General features: G+C 44.8%; 2 protein-coding genes across 8 annotated transcripts in view; both read left to right on the plus strand.

Moving 5' to 3' along the window:
- The window catches only part of COLGALT2 (collagen beta(1-O)galactosyltransferase 2), a 148,867-nt gene that overhangs the window by 121,302 nt on the left and 13,506 nt on the right, over positions 1-14,059 (plus strand). For all 7 annotated transcript variants that reach the window (XM_084527388.1, XM_084527387.1, XM_084527385.1 and 4 more), the window contains 4 exons: positions 7,322-7,432; positions 8,927-9,044; positions 9,822-9,956; positions 13,692-13,896. In XM_084527388.1, the coding sequence (XP_084383514.1) occupies positions 7,419-7,432; positions 8,927-9,044; positions 9,822-9,956; positions 13,692-13,896 (472 nt within the window). In that variant the 5' untranslated portion in view covers positions 7,322-7,418. The remainder of the gene's footprint in view (positions 1-7,321; positions 7,433-8,926; positions 9,045-9,821; positions 9,957-13,691; positions 13,897-14,059) is intronic.
- LOC311440447 (uncharacterized protein) overlaps positions 1-14,059 on the plus strand; it is a 378,092-nt gene that overhangs the window by 51,297 nt on the left and 312,736 nt on the right. The window lies entirely within an intron of this gene.

Here is a 14,059-nt window from a genome sequence, read left to right on the forward strand (position 1 = left end):
GAACCATTGTAGCACCTCATTAGCAATGGCTAGGGCTGGGTGAAGTTGCCTTTCTAATTTTGCAGGGTTTGAATTACAGGGTTATTTCCCTGGGCAGAAACTGTCATGAGTACGCAGAACCCTGCTGCAAGGGCTGTGCATTAAGGCCCTCTCAGAGCATCTCCTAGGCAGCTTTGGCCACAGCCTTCGGGCCTGTTGGCACGTGGCTCTGCTGGCTTGGAGCAAGCCATTCACCAATGGCACTTCGGTCTCTCAGGCTTCTTCAGAGACTAGCCAGATTCCTGATGAGGGTTTGTGGTGGTGGGAGGTGGCTTCATTATGGATGACCATAGAATTCCACATTTCTTAATATGCTGGAAGGTGGCAGGCTAAGTGGCCATGCCAGTCTTTAATCTAAGCAGAAAGAGAGTCATGCCTGAGTTTCCACATTCCTCGCGGGTGTGTAATTGCCTGCGATGAAAAAGAAGTAGGGGACCATGCCTCAAGACTTCCTCCAACAAGAAGGAAAGAAGAGTAATGGTCATAGGTGACTCACTTCTGAAGGGAACAGAGGGCCCCGTATGGAAGTCTGCTGCCTACCTGGGGCCCGGGTCAGGGATGTTACCAGGAAACTTTCTGACCTTGTTGGCTGAACGTGGCACTTTTGCTGTGTATTTGGGAGAAAACTAGAGTTTATGATAGGTGGAAGAAGGGGCAGGCAACTCAAGGAGGATACAGGGAAGTTGCCCGCATATGCAGAGAAAAACTCAGGAAGGCCAAAGCCCAGCACAAGCTCAACCTGGCCACTATGATCAAGGATAACAAAAAATGTTTTTATGAATATAATAATGGCAAGAGGAGGGCCAGAGAGAATCTCTATTCTTTATTGGATGCAGAGGGGAACATGACCACTAATGATAAGGAAAAGGCTGAGGTTCTAAATGCGTTCTTTGCATCTGTCTTTACTAGCCAGACCATTTACCCTTGGGGTACTAAGCCTCCCAACCTGGAAGTCTGGGATGAGGAGCAGGAGAACCCCCCCCACAGTTCAGGTGGAAACAGTCAGAGACCTGCTGCTCCACCTGGACTGTCACAAGTGCATAGGGGCAGATGGGATCCAGCCAAGGGTACAGAGGGAATTGGTGGATGTGATTGCTGGGCCACTTTACATCATCTATCAGTAGTCTTTATCATCCGGAGAGGTCTCAGATGACTGGAGACCCGCTAATGTGAAGTCCATCTATAAGACGGGTTGTAAGGCGGACCTGGGGAACTACAGACCTGTCAGCCTGACCTCAGTGCCAGGAAAGGTGATGGAACGGGTCATCTTGAATGTAATTATGCAATGCATGTGGGACTACTGGGGGATCAGGCCCAGTCGGCATGGGTTCATGAAAGGCAAGTCCTGCCTGACCAACCTCATCTCCTTCTATGACTGGGTGACCCGTCTGGTAAATGAGGGAAAGCCTGTTGATGTAGTTTACCTAGACTTCAGCAAGGTCTTTGACAGGTTTCCCCGACATTATCATCCTGGAGAAGCTGGCATCCCATGGCTTGGACAAGTACACTCTTTGCTGAGTTAAAAACTGGCTGGACAGCCAGGCCTAGAGAGTGGTAGTGAATGGAGTGATATCCAGCTGGAGACCTGTATCAGGAATAGTGCAGCCAGGAGGACCATTGAGGCAATGGTGCCCCTGTACTCATCTCTGGTTGGGCTGCACCTCGAGTGCTGTGTTCAGGTTTGGGCCCTTCACTACAAGAAGGACATCGAGGCCCTAGAATGTGTCCAGAGAAGGGCCTGGAGCACAAGTCCTGTGAGGACCGGCTGAGGGAACTGAGGTTGTTCAGTCAGGAGAAGAGGAGGCTTGGGGGAGACCTCATTGCTCTCTACAAGTACCTAAAAGGAAGCTGTGGGGAGCTGGGGGTCAGCTTCTTCTCACAGTTATCTAGTGATAGGACTAGATGGAATGGCTTCAATTTGTGCCAGGGGAGGAAATGAGGAGACATTTCTTCTCAGAAAGAGCAGTGATGGTTGCACCAGATGATCTTGGAGGTCTTCCAACCCCTATGATTCTATGACCACAGTGAACCTGCTTCCCATCATGTTTCACTGCTTCAGGTGTGAGAGGGGAGTGGCTTTGCAGCTGACAGAAGGGAACTTCCATCGCTGTTTGTTCTGCTGTGTAACCTCTCTCTGAATTCTTGATTGCTTCTCTCTTCTGTATTACTTCACACTGGGATGGGTGGAGAACCCCATACCCTCAAGTCCTGCAGTTCTCAAAGCACTGAGGGGAAGGAGGGGGATCCTCATAGCTTCAATGTTTGCAAACCAGCTGCCTCCAGTCTTAACTCAACTTTCTGGTGTGCAGATTTTGAACATGAAATACTTACCAATGTTCAAAGTGCTTCTCCTCTAGCTGTTTGCCAAAAGGCAGAGTTGTTAATGTTAAACTCAGTAGGAAAATTACTTCAAGCCTCTGGCTATGGAGTTTCCCAAAACTTGTGTCACAATGTGACCCATACTCTTGAGCCAGGGGCACAGAGTTGTTTTTGTCCTGTAGTACTTTGCCTCTAGTGATGGTGAAAGTTAAAAATTTCTGACCCATTGCCTGTGGTGTAAATAAACTGTAAATAGCTTGGGAGGGCACACTGGGATGTGAAGAAGTGAAAAAATGATTCTTTTTTTTTCTTTTGGGGATGAAAGGAGGAGAACCATCAGAGCCTAAATTAACTCCCTCTTGCAAACATACAGTTTGAGGAGACATATCAGGCTAAAAATACTAGTGATCTGTAAAAGGCACATTTTTCCTCATATGCTGCTACTCACATTTTACGTAATTAAAACAGTAGGTGCTTAATGCTGCGCTTACTTTTCCACTCTTTATGGTACTTGAGTTTTTTTGAGAGGGGCTACTTTGCTGCATGTGGACAATGAGGGCTTGTGTCCATGGTAAGACTACTTTTAAAAGCCAAAATAAATATTGAAGTGGTTATAGTTATGCCGACATATCCCCCTATATGAAAATTCTTCCTCAAACTTTTCTTTTTAATTTAACTTTTTATTGGAAATGGGTTTAAATCTGAGTGGAAAACCTGCCATGTTACTTGAATAGAAGTGTTCATCAGGAGGTCTACTCTACTTTTACTACTCTTTTCTTGTTCTGAAAAGTGTGGCAGGAGATTTTAATTTTTCTTCTTGTTATTCTGCCAGATTTTCCTGTTTACATCACACAGGCTTTAGGTTGTAAATCCTACAGGAGGCCTTTTTTAAATCAAATTTGACTTATTTTTAATCAGTTCTTGAACATGAAGTTGCCTCTCTGTTAGTGCAAAGGTCACTGATGTAACCTGTCCATCTTTACTGAAATTCACTTTTTAAATCTTTAATAGTTGCAGGCAGAGTGCATTGGCTTTCAATTGAGTAGCCTGCAGGGAATCTTGAAAGTCATCAAGTCTAGTTCCTGGGATGAAAGAACCATTTGTAACAATGTGAGCTGGGGACTAGCTCTGCTGGGAGGCCTTGGGCTCTGTGGGCTATGGTGTACCCCTGAACATGTTCCAGTTGTGTGCCCTGGAGGCAAAGACCAGCTGCAGCTTGGGTGGGCTGAACAGAAGCACAGCCAGGAGGTCAAGGGGAAGGATTGCTCCCCTTTTGCTAGATGTGATTGTTTGACCACATGACACTGTGTCTGGCTTCAAGCCCCCCTTGATGCAAAAAAGGTGTTGACGGGTGTGAACAAGTCCAGCAGAGAGCCATGAAGATGGTGAGGGATTGGAGGATGATTGGTAAAGATCATACTCCTCCTTCATTGCCAGCCAGCTCTGTGTCTTCTCTTCTTCTAACTCTTGTAGCTCCTGCTTGGTCTCAACTGCACAGATGTTTCAAACACTTGAGCACAGCTGTGCGATGCTTTCTTACCATTGATTTTTCACAAGAACAGAACCATCATGTGGCCCTGTCTTGCTGTACTAGACACAGCAAAGTGTTGGCTGCTTTCTCTATATCTCAGTCCTTCCTGACTGTCATCACCCATGGAAAGGGCAGCCAGTTTTCCAGAACTGGGGAGGTATGCACCATGGACAATAGGCCACTGGTGCTAGTGATACCTACACCAGAGATGGCCTTAGTGTCTTCAAAAGAGTTTAAGAATGAGCAGAATCCAACTGGTCCGTCCAACTAAGCCAGAGCGCTGAAGCTTTAACTGCGATACTCAGCCACTTCAAGTCCTACGGATCATCCATTACAGAAGTGTTTATTGACAGAATATCCTGTCAGATTGAGAAGCTGTTGCTGCCAGTGGGAAGTCCTGCTCATATTTTTTTTTGCCTGTTTTCCTCATGTGGAGGTTGTCATTAAAAAATAAATAAAATATATATATAATATATATGCTTGTTTTTTCCCCATGCAGTGGTATTGCAAGCACCATAGTAGCTACTTTTTCTGGGGGAGTAGGTGAACTATAGTGCCTCAGGTATTCCAATAGCAGCAAGTGCTGATTTCTTTAAGTTAAATGTGAATAGTCTTGAAACTAATAGTAATAATTGCCTTTTTGAATGTGGGTGGGTTTTCTTTTCTTCCTTAAAGCTGGAAAAACAAACATTTGCCAAATTGCTAGTCATAGGGCATGTTTTATCTAGGGTGTGACAGACTTTATTGCCTTTGAGAACTCTGCGCTTAGAAATGCTACTGGGTGGATAGCCCTGAAAGCAACAGTCCTTTATTTGTGTCAGAGCTTTTTTCTCGTCTGTTTCTTTGTAAAGGTCTGCTGGGCTGGGAATTTACCTTCTAGTTAACACCACCATTATGGCCTGGGCAGTGAAATGCCATATTCCTTCTAGCAGTTCCCTCGTGGGCAGCTCTAGAGATTCCTCTGGGTTGCCATTCACATGTCTCACTTCGTGCTGGAGGCTATGCACACTGCCCCACTGGGGGCAGGATGGAGAGACCCAGCTGCATATACAGCACTGAACAGAGACAAATCTCCAGGTCAAGATAGAGAAGCAGCCAGCACAATGCCAGGACTAACATGACTCACCCATCCACCCACCTTCTACTTTTCCTCTCCAGGCTTTAGCAAACCCCTCCACATCTCCTACCTCATCTTCTGTGAGCTAGAGAGACTGGGATGAGGCTTGCTGAGGGAAATGTGCACATGCTGAGCTGTGTGATTATTTTAAGGGACTAGCCTGGACATGGCAAAAAGCCTGGAGTGAGCTGGGCTCCATTATTCTTCAGGACGGCCCCTGTCATCTTCACTTGATTTGCATGATGCCCGGTTGCTGTGTGGTCCCACTGTACAGCAGGAGCTTCTTGATGTACTGCAGCTCCCATGATAGCCATGAACAAAAAGCCCTTTTCTCAGTTTTGTGGCATCTGAGGAATTTTGGAGCTGTTGTTCAGTGCCTGTGCAGCTGGAGTGTGGAAGGAAAGCAGAGTAAGATGAATGAAGTGGCTGGGACACCCAAGCAAGTGTCCTCAGCCAGGGTTCTGAGTCAGTGATCTGAAATCCATACAATACATGGGACAAGTTTGGGTAGTCTGTTCTACCCAGTCAGCAGTGACTGGCAGTTTTCACCTGGTTAAACATCCATGAAAACTAGATTTGCAGTGGGGTCTAAAGATTTTGGTCAAAAGCAAATCCCACAGTTATAACTGAACCCAGCCTCAGGTGAGAACAGTTGATAGGAGCAAGAAACCAACATCCATTCAGTTGCTGAACTTTCCTTATTTATTGTTTTAATAAACAGGAATCAATGTTCAGTAAATAAGCTTCCTGTCCTTAAGTTATTGTGTTCTTCTGATTATAAATAAGCTTTAAATCTGAGTTCTTGGTTGTGTTTTTGAATTTAAACCAGTATTTGTACTCCCAAAGGAATGTAATGGGACTGTGAATTCCCCATGGAGTTTGCAGAGCTGTGGCTGCACTGGCTGTATCCTGCCATGGAGCTGTGCTTTCCTGCCTCCCGGCCAGGAAAAACGAGCAGCCCTTCAGCTAAAGGGAGTTTGCTGTGGGAGTGGCTGTGCCCGTGGGAGTAGCTGGATGTCCTGTGGCAGAGGTCCCAGTCCCCGGGAAGCGCATACTGGGAGGGGGCAGCTGGGAAGTGACTAGGCGTGCCCCCCCTGTAAACCTGAGGCTCGCAGGCAGAGATAGATGAGCCTGTGGCTTCCAGGGCTCCTTTCCATGCAATGGCCCTTAGGGATGTGTCTCTGAGCATCCTGTTTGGTTTGTGCAGCTGTGCTACCCAACCCCTCAGGAAAAACATCCTTTGGATGCTGATTTCTGGGAGGATGCAGAGGCTGGAGGGTAAGCAGGCAGGTTTCTCCTGTCCCGTAGTTTGAGGTGGAGTGCTGTTACTGGCTTTTAACATGGTGTCTGCACAAAGCTCCTCCGGGTGTTTTGTACAAACTCATGGCCTCTGTGTCTCAGTAAGAAAGCGAGATATCTCTCTGTGCCTCAGTGTTGCTGCTTGCTGGCTATAGCTGGGGGTGAAGGTCCTGATCCTGCTGTACATCAGATCAGGCATTCCTGCCTTTCCCCACCACCTCTGTGTCAGCTTGACCATCCGGGGGACAGCTGTGAGGGGTTGGGCAGGTTGCAGACTGGAGGCAAATGGATTTCTAGGCCATCATTCCCTGTGCTGCTGAGCAGCAGGTAAGGCGTTCCTTCTCCTCACTAGCTGTGTGTCTTAGCAGGGGCTCCTCCTGGTGTTTCAGCAGAGCCTCCACATTGACGAGAGTGATCCCTGGAGTGGGAGGCAGCAGAGCATGCCGTGCAGCTTAAGTGGTGTACTTGCGGGGCAGTACAGCATGCGGAGTAAAATCCTGGGGCTTCCAAAGCTGGGACTCACCATGGGCCATTCATTCATCATGTGATGCCATCCTGTCTATTCCAGAGGATGAACTGAATGCAGTTGAAGGGATGCGATCCTGACAGTCAGCAAGGGGAGTTCAGCACGTGGGCGTTAACAGCAGAGTTCAGACCTGTGCAAGCTTAATGACAAAGCTTCTGGGTTCCAGGGAGGCAGGGGACCAGTGAAAGCGAAGTGGTGTGCAAGGTTGCCTTCATCAAGGGAGTGTTTTTGCGGGAGTGGGGCTCTGCTGTGTGCCTTAACATCTGTGGAGCTGCAGTGAGTTTTACCAGGAGCTGGATGTGCTTGTAAGAAATTGGTTCTTGCTCATTTACTCATTGGTTCAACTCATTTACCACCTGGGAAAAGGTTTTGAGCATAACCTTCCTCATACCATCCTAGCCCACTGCAAATAGGCAGACTCAGGGATTTAACTACTCTTCATGCCTAAATCTTGTATGAACAGTGGTATTTGTGTTTTTTATTTTTCTAGGGCAGCCACTGATCACAATGCTGATAACACCACAGCAATCCTTAGAGAGTGGCTGAAGAACGTGCAGAACCTCTACCATGATGTGGAGTGGAGGCCAATGGAGGACCCGCAGTGAGTACTGCAGGGAGGGGCTGGCTGAAGCTGTTCAAACGATATATCAAATTTTGTATTTTTTTTATATATTTTTATTTTTTTCCTTTTTTCTTTTTGGTGGGGTCTGTTCTATTGAAACTGTGTTCTGGTGGAACACATAAAAAGGTCTTTGATTTCAGTGAAGCAATTCATGCAGAACTTTGGAGAAAAAAGCATTTTCCATTCAGTTATACAGCATCTGCAGTTGCTCTCTTTGCATGGTAAAAAAATCACATCAAAAGCTACAGGGATTAAAAACTGCTTTTCTTTATCTGCAAGGGAGCAGAGAAATCATAGCCTGTTCCCATAGTTTCTGTGAAAGTTCTGTCCCTGGCATCAAATACTCAATAAATTCTGAGCCAGGGAACTATGTTTAATCCAGCATATTATGCCTTTGCATATGATTTGCAGGATTATTCCTTTGAAATATACTTTTAGGTTTAAAGACAATCCTCTTTCAGGGAATTAAGGACTACACCTGCTGAAATACATGATTTTGAAGTAGAAGAAACATGTTTAGGTTTTTATTATTAAGATCAGCTGTTCCTTCATCTTGTTCTATTTTCTATTTCTTCTATTTATAATATTATTTATTATACTTTCCCTTTGGTTTAAGCTTGCTTATGCTTTTGAGGTCTTTAGTGTGGTGGTGTGACATTCGTTGTGCAAACCTACCAGGACTGGTTGTTTTATTGATTTATTTATTTATTTTTAATCCTTGCATTGCAATTGATGTTTCCTAATCTTGTCAAACTTTTTTTTTTTCTTTTTAAGTTCTGTAAAAAAAATTTCTGAAATTCTTAGCTCCTTCAGTGGCTTATGCTGGCACTGTTTCACAGCCATGAATTATATCTCACATAAGGATCTGTCCCAAAGTTTCCTACCATCTCTGTTGCAAAGATCTGATCCTGAAAACAGAGACATGCACATAACTTTGTTCCCATGACTGGGCCCCTGGGCTTGGGTGTTGGGTGTTTGTTGGTTTAAGAGGTGTTACCAGAATGTGTTAACAGTTACTAATAATACACAGAGCCTGGGGGAATCTAAAATGCTCTTCATATTCACATCCTCAGCTGTGTTGATTCTGCTGTCTTTATAGACTTAAAGCCTAGCAGAGGACTTTCTACCAGAGGGTCAGATGAGGTAAATTAGCTTCAGTTCATTTTAGGAGGGTAATCTCTGCTTTCCTCAGGTGAGGGCCTGCCTGCTGCAGAAGAAACTGTTGGTTTTGACAGTGCAATTTTGCTTGTGGCCACTTGGTCAGCAGGAAATGCTGTAATGCTACCTGTTTTCTGCTGTCTTGTGTACACATGCCAGTGTGAAACGTGGAATCCTTTTCCCTCAGAACCACTTTTTTTTTGTTTGTTTTTGTTTTTACCTCTCCTGAGTTACCTGAGGTGACTCTGATGCTGCTTTCCTTTTTCACAGAAGGCAGCAGGGGAACTAGACTTTTTTGATTGCTTTCCTTGCTAGGTCTTACCCAGAAGAAATTGGGCCAAAGCATTGGCCAAGCTCCCGGTTCACCCATGTGATGAAACTCCGACAGGCTGCCCTGCGTGCGGCGCGAGAGAAGTGGTCAGACTACATCCTGGTAAATACAGTGCTTGATTTATTAACTGTCCTCAGGCAAAAGCTTTTCAGGTAGTCAGTCACTCTGATACTTGGGGCTGTCTGAAGGTTTCCTCTCCACATAAAGTAAAAGCTCTATGCAGTGAGATGCATTGTATCATTTCATGTTCTGATGAGCAAGACTTTGCAGTTAGGGGGACTAGTCCCTGGGTAAGCCAAAGGCTTTATCCACAGGGTTAGAGGTTCTGGCTAAGCTGTTTTTATCAGGATTGAATATAGTCTGGGTGGTGGGTAAGTACCTGCAAAGAGTCCCACAGACTGAAACATTGCCTGCTTCTAGTGAAATGTAAGGGGAATAGATGAGCAGGACAGCTGTGGAAAGATGTGTGCCTTTTGGTCACTGCAGCAGCAGTTAATAGTGGTGTTTCTGCAGCCTCTGAAGAAGATGAGAGTGTGGGGCCTGTTTTTTCAAGAGTTCTTCCTGATCCTCTTCACAGAATAGACCAACCTGACTTTTCAGCATTGTTATTTGGCCTTGCATCTCCCTTGCTCTCTGGTGGAGTAGTTCTGTGGAGTCCTCTGAAAGCTCCACATCTTTCCCCAGCCCATATTTCTGTCACAGGGGCAGCTACTCCTGTGTTCACCTATAACAGACATGTACTGTGGTATCAAAACCACCAGCTCAGTGGTTCTTGCTGATACCTCATGTCTCTGGTCACCTAATTCCCGAGATAATGTCATGGGAAGCATATTGTTTCATCTAATAACAAATTTCTTTTTCTCTTCCCCTCTTCTTTAGTTTGTTGATACGGATAACTTACTGACCAACCCACAAACCCTGAACCTGATGATAGCAGAGAACAAGACATTGGTGGCACCAATGCTCGAGTCTCGCTCTCTCTATTCTAACTTCTGGTGTGGCATCACCCCCCAGGCAAGTGACCTCATGAATGGTGACAGGTGACAGTGTAAGCTGTGCTTTCAGAGACTCCTGTGCTGTGTCTGTGAAGCAGTGGGCGTAGTTTCTCTTTTGTAGACTTTACCACCTGTGTTTGTAATACAGACTGCTCCCTCTTCTGAAAAATAGCTGCTGTTGCTATGAGGCATGTCATGAGGATAGTGGCGTCACACAGTCATCTAAGCTTGCACCTCTCTCACTGGTGGGATCTAAACCCTGGGTGTGCGTATCTTTGGGAAAGGACCGTACGTTTATGGGGAGTCTGGGAATACAGGTAGAGGGGACGCTGCAGTCTATAACAGTTTTTCACGCTTTGTTTTCTAACATATACGTATGAGCAAAGCAATGCATGTTCTGCATTGGGTGTGCAGACAAGTTTGCCTCCTCGTCTGAGATTCCTCACTTTTAAAAAGCTGTATCTGGAGGAAGCTGAGCTTGATTTGAGTGATGTTATTCCTAACCAAAAGTCTGGGGATGTGATACAATCACACTAATGATGTTAAAAAAAAAAAAAAAAAAGCCACAATACCCACAATCACACCAATATTTATTTGAGGTGGTTCCATATGTTTGTATAATAGCCTTAAAATTCGTGGTCTTAAAACTCTTGGTACATAATTTTAGACCAGCTTTCCTGTATATTGATGCTAATCTGAGAGGAATATGCTTTTCTCACTACAGCTCTCTGTTTTATATAGGCTATTTTTCTCACATGTGAACAAGATTTATGTGGTAGACAAACACCCTTTGCCTTGAATGAAGTGTGTATGTGCTGAAGTGCATATGTAAAGGACAGAAGTGCATTGCTTAGAGTTTTGTGTTACCTTTTCAAATCACATGTACTACATTACATGAAGAATAAGATAAAAAATGTGTTAGTAGAAATAGCATTCTTTCTTTAAAGACAGAATGAGGTGAAGCTGTCACCTGTAACTTGTTTGTGCAGCGTTGTGGTGGGCTGACTCCAGCTGGCAGGAAAGTCCCCCTCCAGTCACTCCCCCTCAAGGCAGGATGGAGGAGAGAACTGGAAGGGCAAAAGTGAGGGGAATAAAACATGGGTTGAGATACAGACAGTTTTATAAGTGGCAAAGGAAATAAAACAAATGATGCACAAACATTAACTCACCACCAGCAAAACAGTGCCCAGCCAGTCCCTGAGCAATTCTGGATAAACTTTGGAAAATCTCCCTGGGAGATTTTTTCCAAAGCACACATCGGTGCACTGTCAGCATTGATGCACTGTCAATGTTGGTTTGGTCACCAGTCTAAAACATAGCAGCATATGGGCTTCTGTGGAGAAAATAATCTGCATCTCAGTCAAACCCTGTACAGTCACCTTGTTTATAAAAGGATTTTAGTAAGAGAATCAGTTATACAAAGGGGCAGATCTATCACCACAGTCATTTGAACTTTTTTTTTCCCTACTGTTTTCATTTCCAATGTTTTTGACTAAGCTCTAGATGGGCCTTCCAAGACATTGAAGCTGAGATAAGGAATGTAGTTAGTGCTTTTTTTTCTCTCAGCCCACAGGTAAACCTCAATAACGAGATGATTTCTTTGATCTGTTCTCCAGTCAGCTGCCATCATATATTTTGTTATGTTCTGGGGAGATGGGATCTGTGTATCTCCTAACCTAGCGAGAATTTTTTCTGCTCATGTTTGCCCTGGAAAGTTTCAGGATTTGCATTTTCCTTCCATCCCCAGATTTTGTCTTTCTTTCATTGTAAATACAATAGACAAATGTGCTTAAGCCTGAGCTGCAGATATGTCTTTCAACATCCCTGGGGCATGTGAATATGAGTACTTCAGAGGGGCTCCACAGTCCTAACCTTCCCTTCCCTCTTGCTTTATTCTGGAGAGCTAACTGGATACTAATTGTCATTATTGATGGAATGAAGCACACTCCCCTCTTGCAGTTACCTGATGTAAAACATAATTGTTTCTGGTGTTACAAGCAAAGTGAAAACAGAGCAACTGTTCTGTAAATCAGAAAATGGGTTGCTTGTATTGCTTGTACAATACGTAAATCAGCTTTGCTTCACAGACTGAAGTGGATCCCTGCCTGTGTACACCAGCCTCAGCCCTGGCCCCCAGTGTTACCTGTTCAGTAGTAATTTTCCATCAATTAGCATTAGCTAATTGAATTAGCTGCAAAGAGAAGAAAAAAGTAGCAGCAAAAGCATCTTCCAGAATTTGAGGAGAAAAAAGCTGCTCAAATGAAAAGGGAAGTTCCCACTTTCATTCTTATTCTTATTCTTTTAGTTGCTGCTGGCTTGTTTCTGTGCTTGTAGTCCCACATCTTTGCTCTTCTCTCTCAGCCTTGCTCTCCCTGGGGAGCTGGGGAGGGAATAACAGCTGGAACACGCCCTGCAACATGGCCTGCAGCACTGAGCAACAACAAGCCAAACCCAGCTCCGGACAGCTTGATGTTTAGTTGTCATGAAGCTAGACTTAAGAAAGCACAGCAACAGTGCTGACAAGTTGGAGTCTTTCTTGATTACACATGATTTACAATCAGTAAAAAGCCCTAAAACCCTGTAGAGAGTGATTGGAGGAAGAAAGGTCAGTTTCCAGAATCTTTTACCAGTGGACAGTCTCCAATGTCTGTTAAAGGTTAAGTGTCTTAACCCTTCCTTCGGTGAGAATGCTAGTAAGGTCTGTACCTGCTCAATTTTCAAATCAGGCTGGTTGTGTTTGAGACATCTGGTCCTCACAATGTGGTCAGAAGGCTTTTGAAGGGGATACAGGGGACCACAGATGCATAAACAAACAGATGCACCACTCTCCTACACAATACTAGGGTAAAGTGGTTTTGCAGTGATCTGCTTGGCTGCTGGTTCTAGAATCCTCATGGAAAATGTAACGTAGAAATAACATCAACTTACTTTAGTGACTCATCATTTCTGTAAAGACCAGTGTCTACTCTGGATTCAACAGTCAGTTGTGTTCAGATGTCTAATTGGTGCCTTAGGACTTTCTTTCTGAAGGAGTTCTGTGTATTTATTTCCGAAAATGATAGCTTTAGAGGTATTGCACCTGCAAAGCCAGCTGTGAGCTGCACACTATGGGTGATGCACCCATCGGGCTGGAAGGCTAGCAGAGCTTGTGGGTACAGAGAAAGGAGCTGACTGAAGTGCCTCCCCCAGAATGACTCTGTGGGGAGAGCTCAGGAATTGGTATTAAACCTGTTTGCCTTGGGATGGAGCAAGCAGGGATTGTTGCACAGCTGATGGAGACACAGGTGTTGTCTTCCCAGAAGTCAAGTAAATATTTTTTGAAGTCATGGTCAGAAATAATTTGTAGGTCCTATTTTGAGAGACTGTGAATGCCCTTTGTGTGTGTTGAACATGGGGGATGCCACACATGCTCAGCAGCCTCCAGGATCAGACCTGAGAGTCTGAGTGCAAAAAAAGGTTTTTGGAGAGCTGGGGTAGAATAGTCACGGGTTTGAAGCTCTATTGCAAGATGATTTTGCAGTGGAAAGGCTTGGATTTCCATTAACTTCTAAAAGACAGGGTCAAGCTTTACCTTCTGAGATGGGAATTGTTTATAAATACTTGACTAAGCCCTTTTCAAATGGGGTATACTTCAAAATCTGAGAATTGGGCACTGATTCATCCCTGCTGGGAGGGCGTAGGGTGAGAGCTTTTCCTAGGGAGCATCTATGAAACAAATCTCTTGTAACAAGCAGCTTGCTCGTTGTGTTTGCAGGGCTATTATAAAAGGACCCTGGATTATCCCCTGATTCGGGAATGGAAGAGGACAGGCTGTTTTGCTGTCCCAATGATTCATTCCACATTCCTCATTGACTTGAGGAAAGAGGCCTCTACCAAGTTGATGTTCTATCCGCCCCACCAGGACTACACCTGGAGCTTTGATGATATCATGGTCTTTGCCTTCTCCAGTCGCCAAGCAGGTACGTCTGGAACCTTTGCTGGGGAGGGTTCACTAGTAGACATGCAGATCTCTGCTTGGAGTTTAGAGGCTAAAAGCCATGTGTTGACTTCAGTGGTGAGTTTGTACCCTGTTCCTTTGCTCTTTTGAATCTACTCAAGGATAACCAACAAGTGATTGGCGAT

Source organism: Aythya ferina (assembly GCF_964211825.1).
Source record: "Aythya ferina genome assembly, chromosome: 8".
NCBI lineage: Eukaryota > Metazoa > Chordata > Aves > Anseriformes > Anatidae > Aythya > Aythya ferina.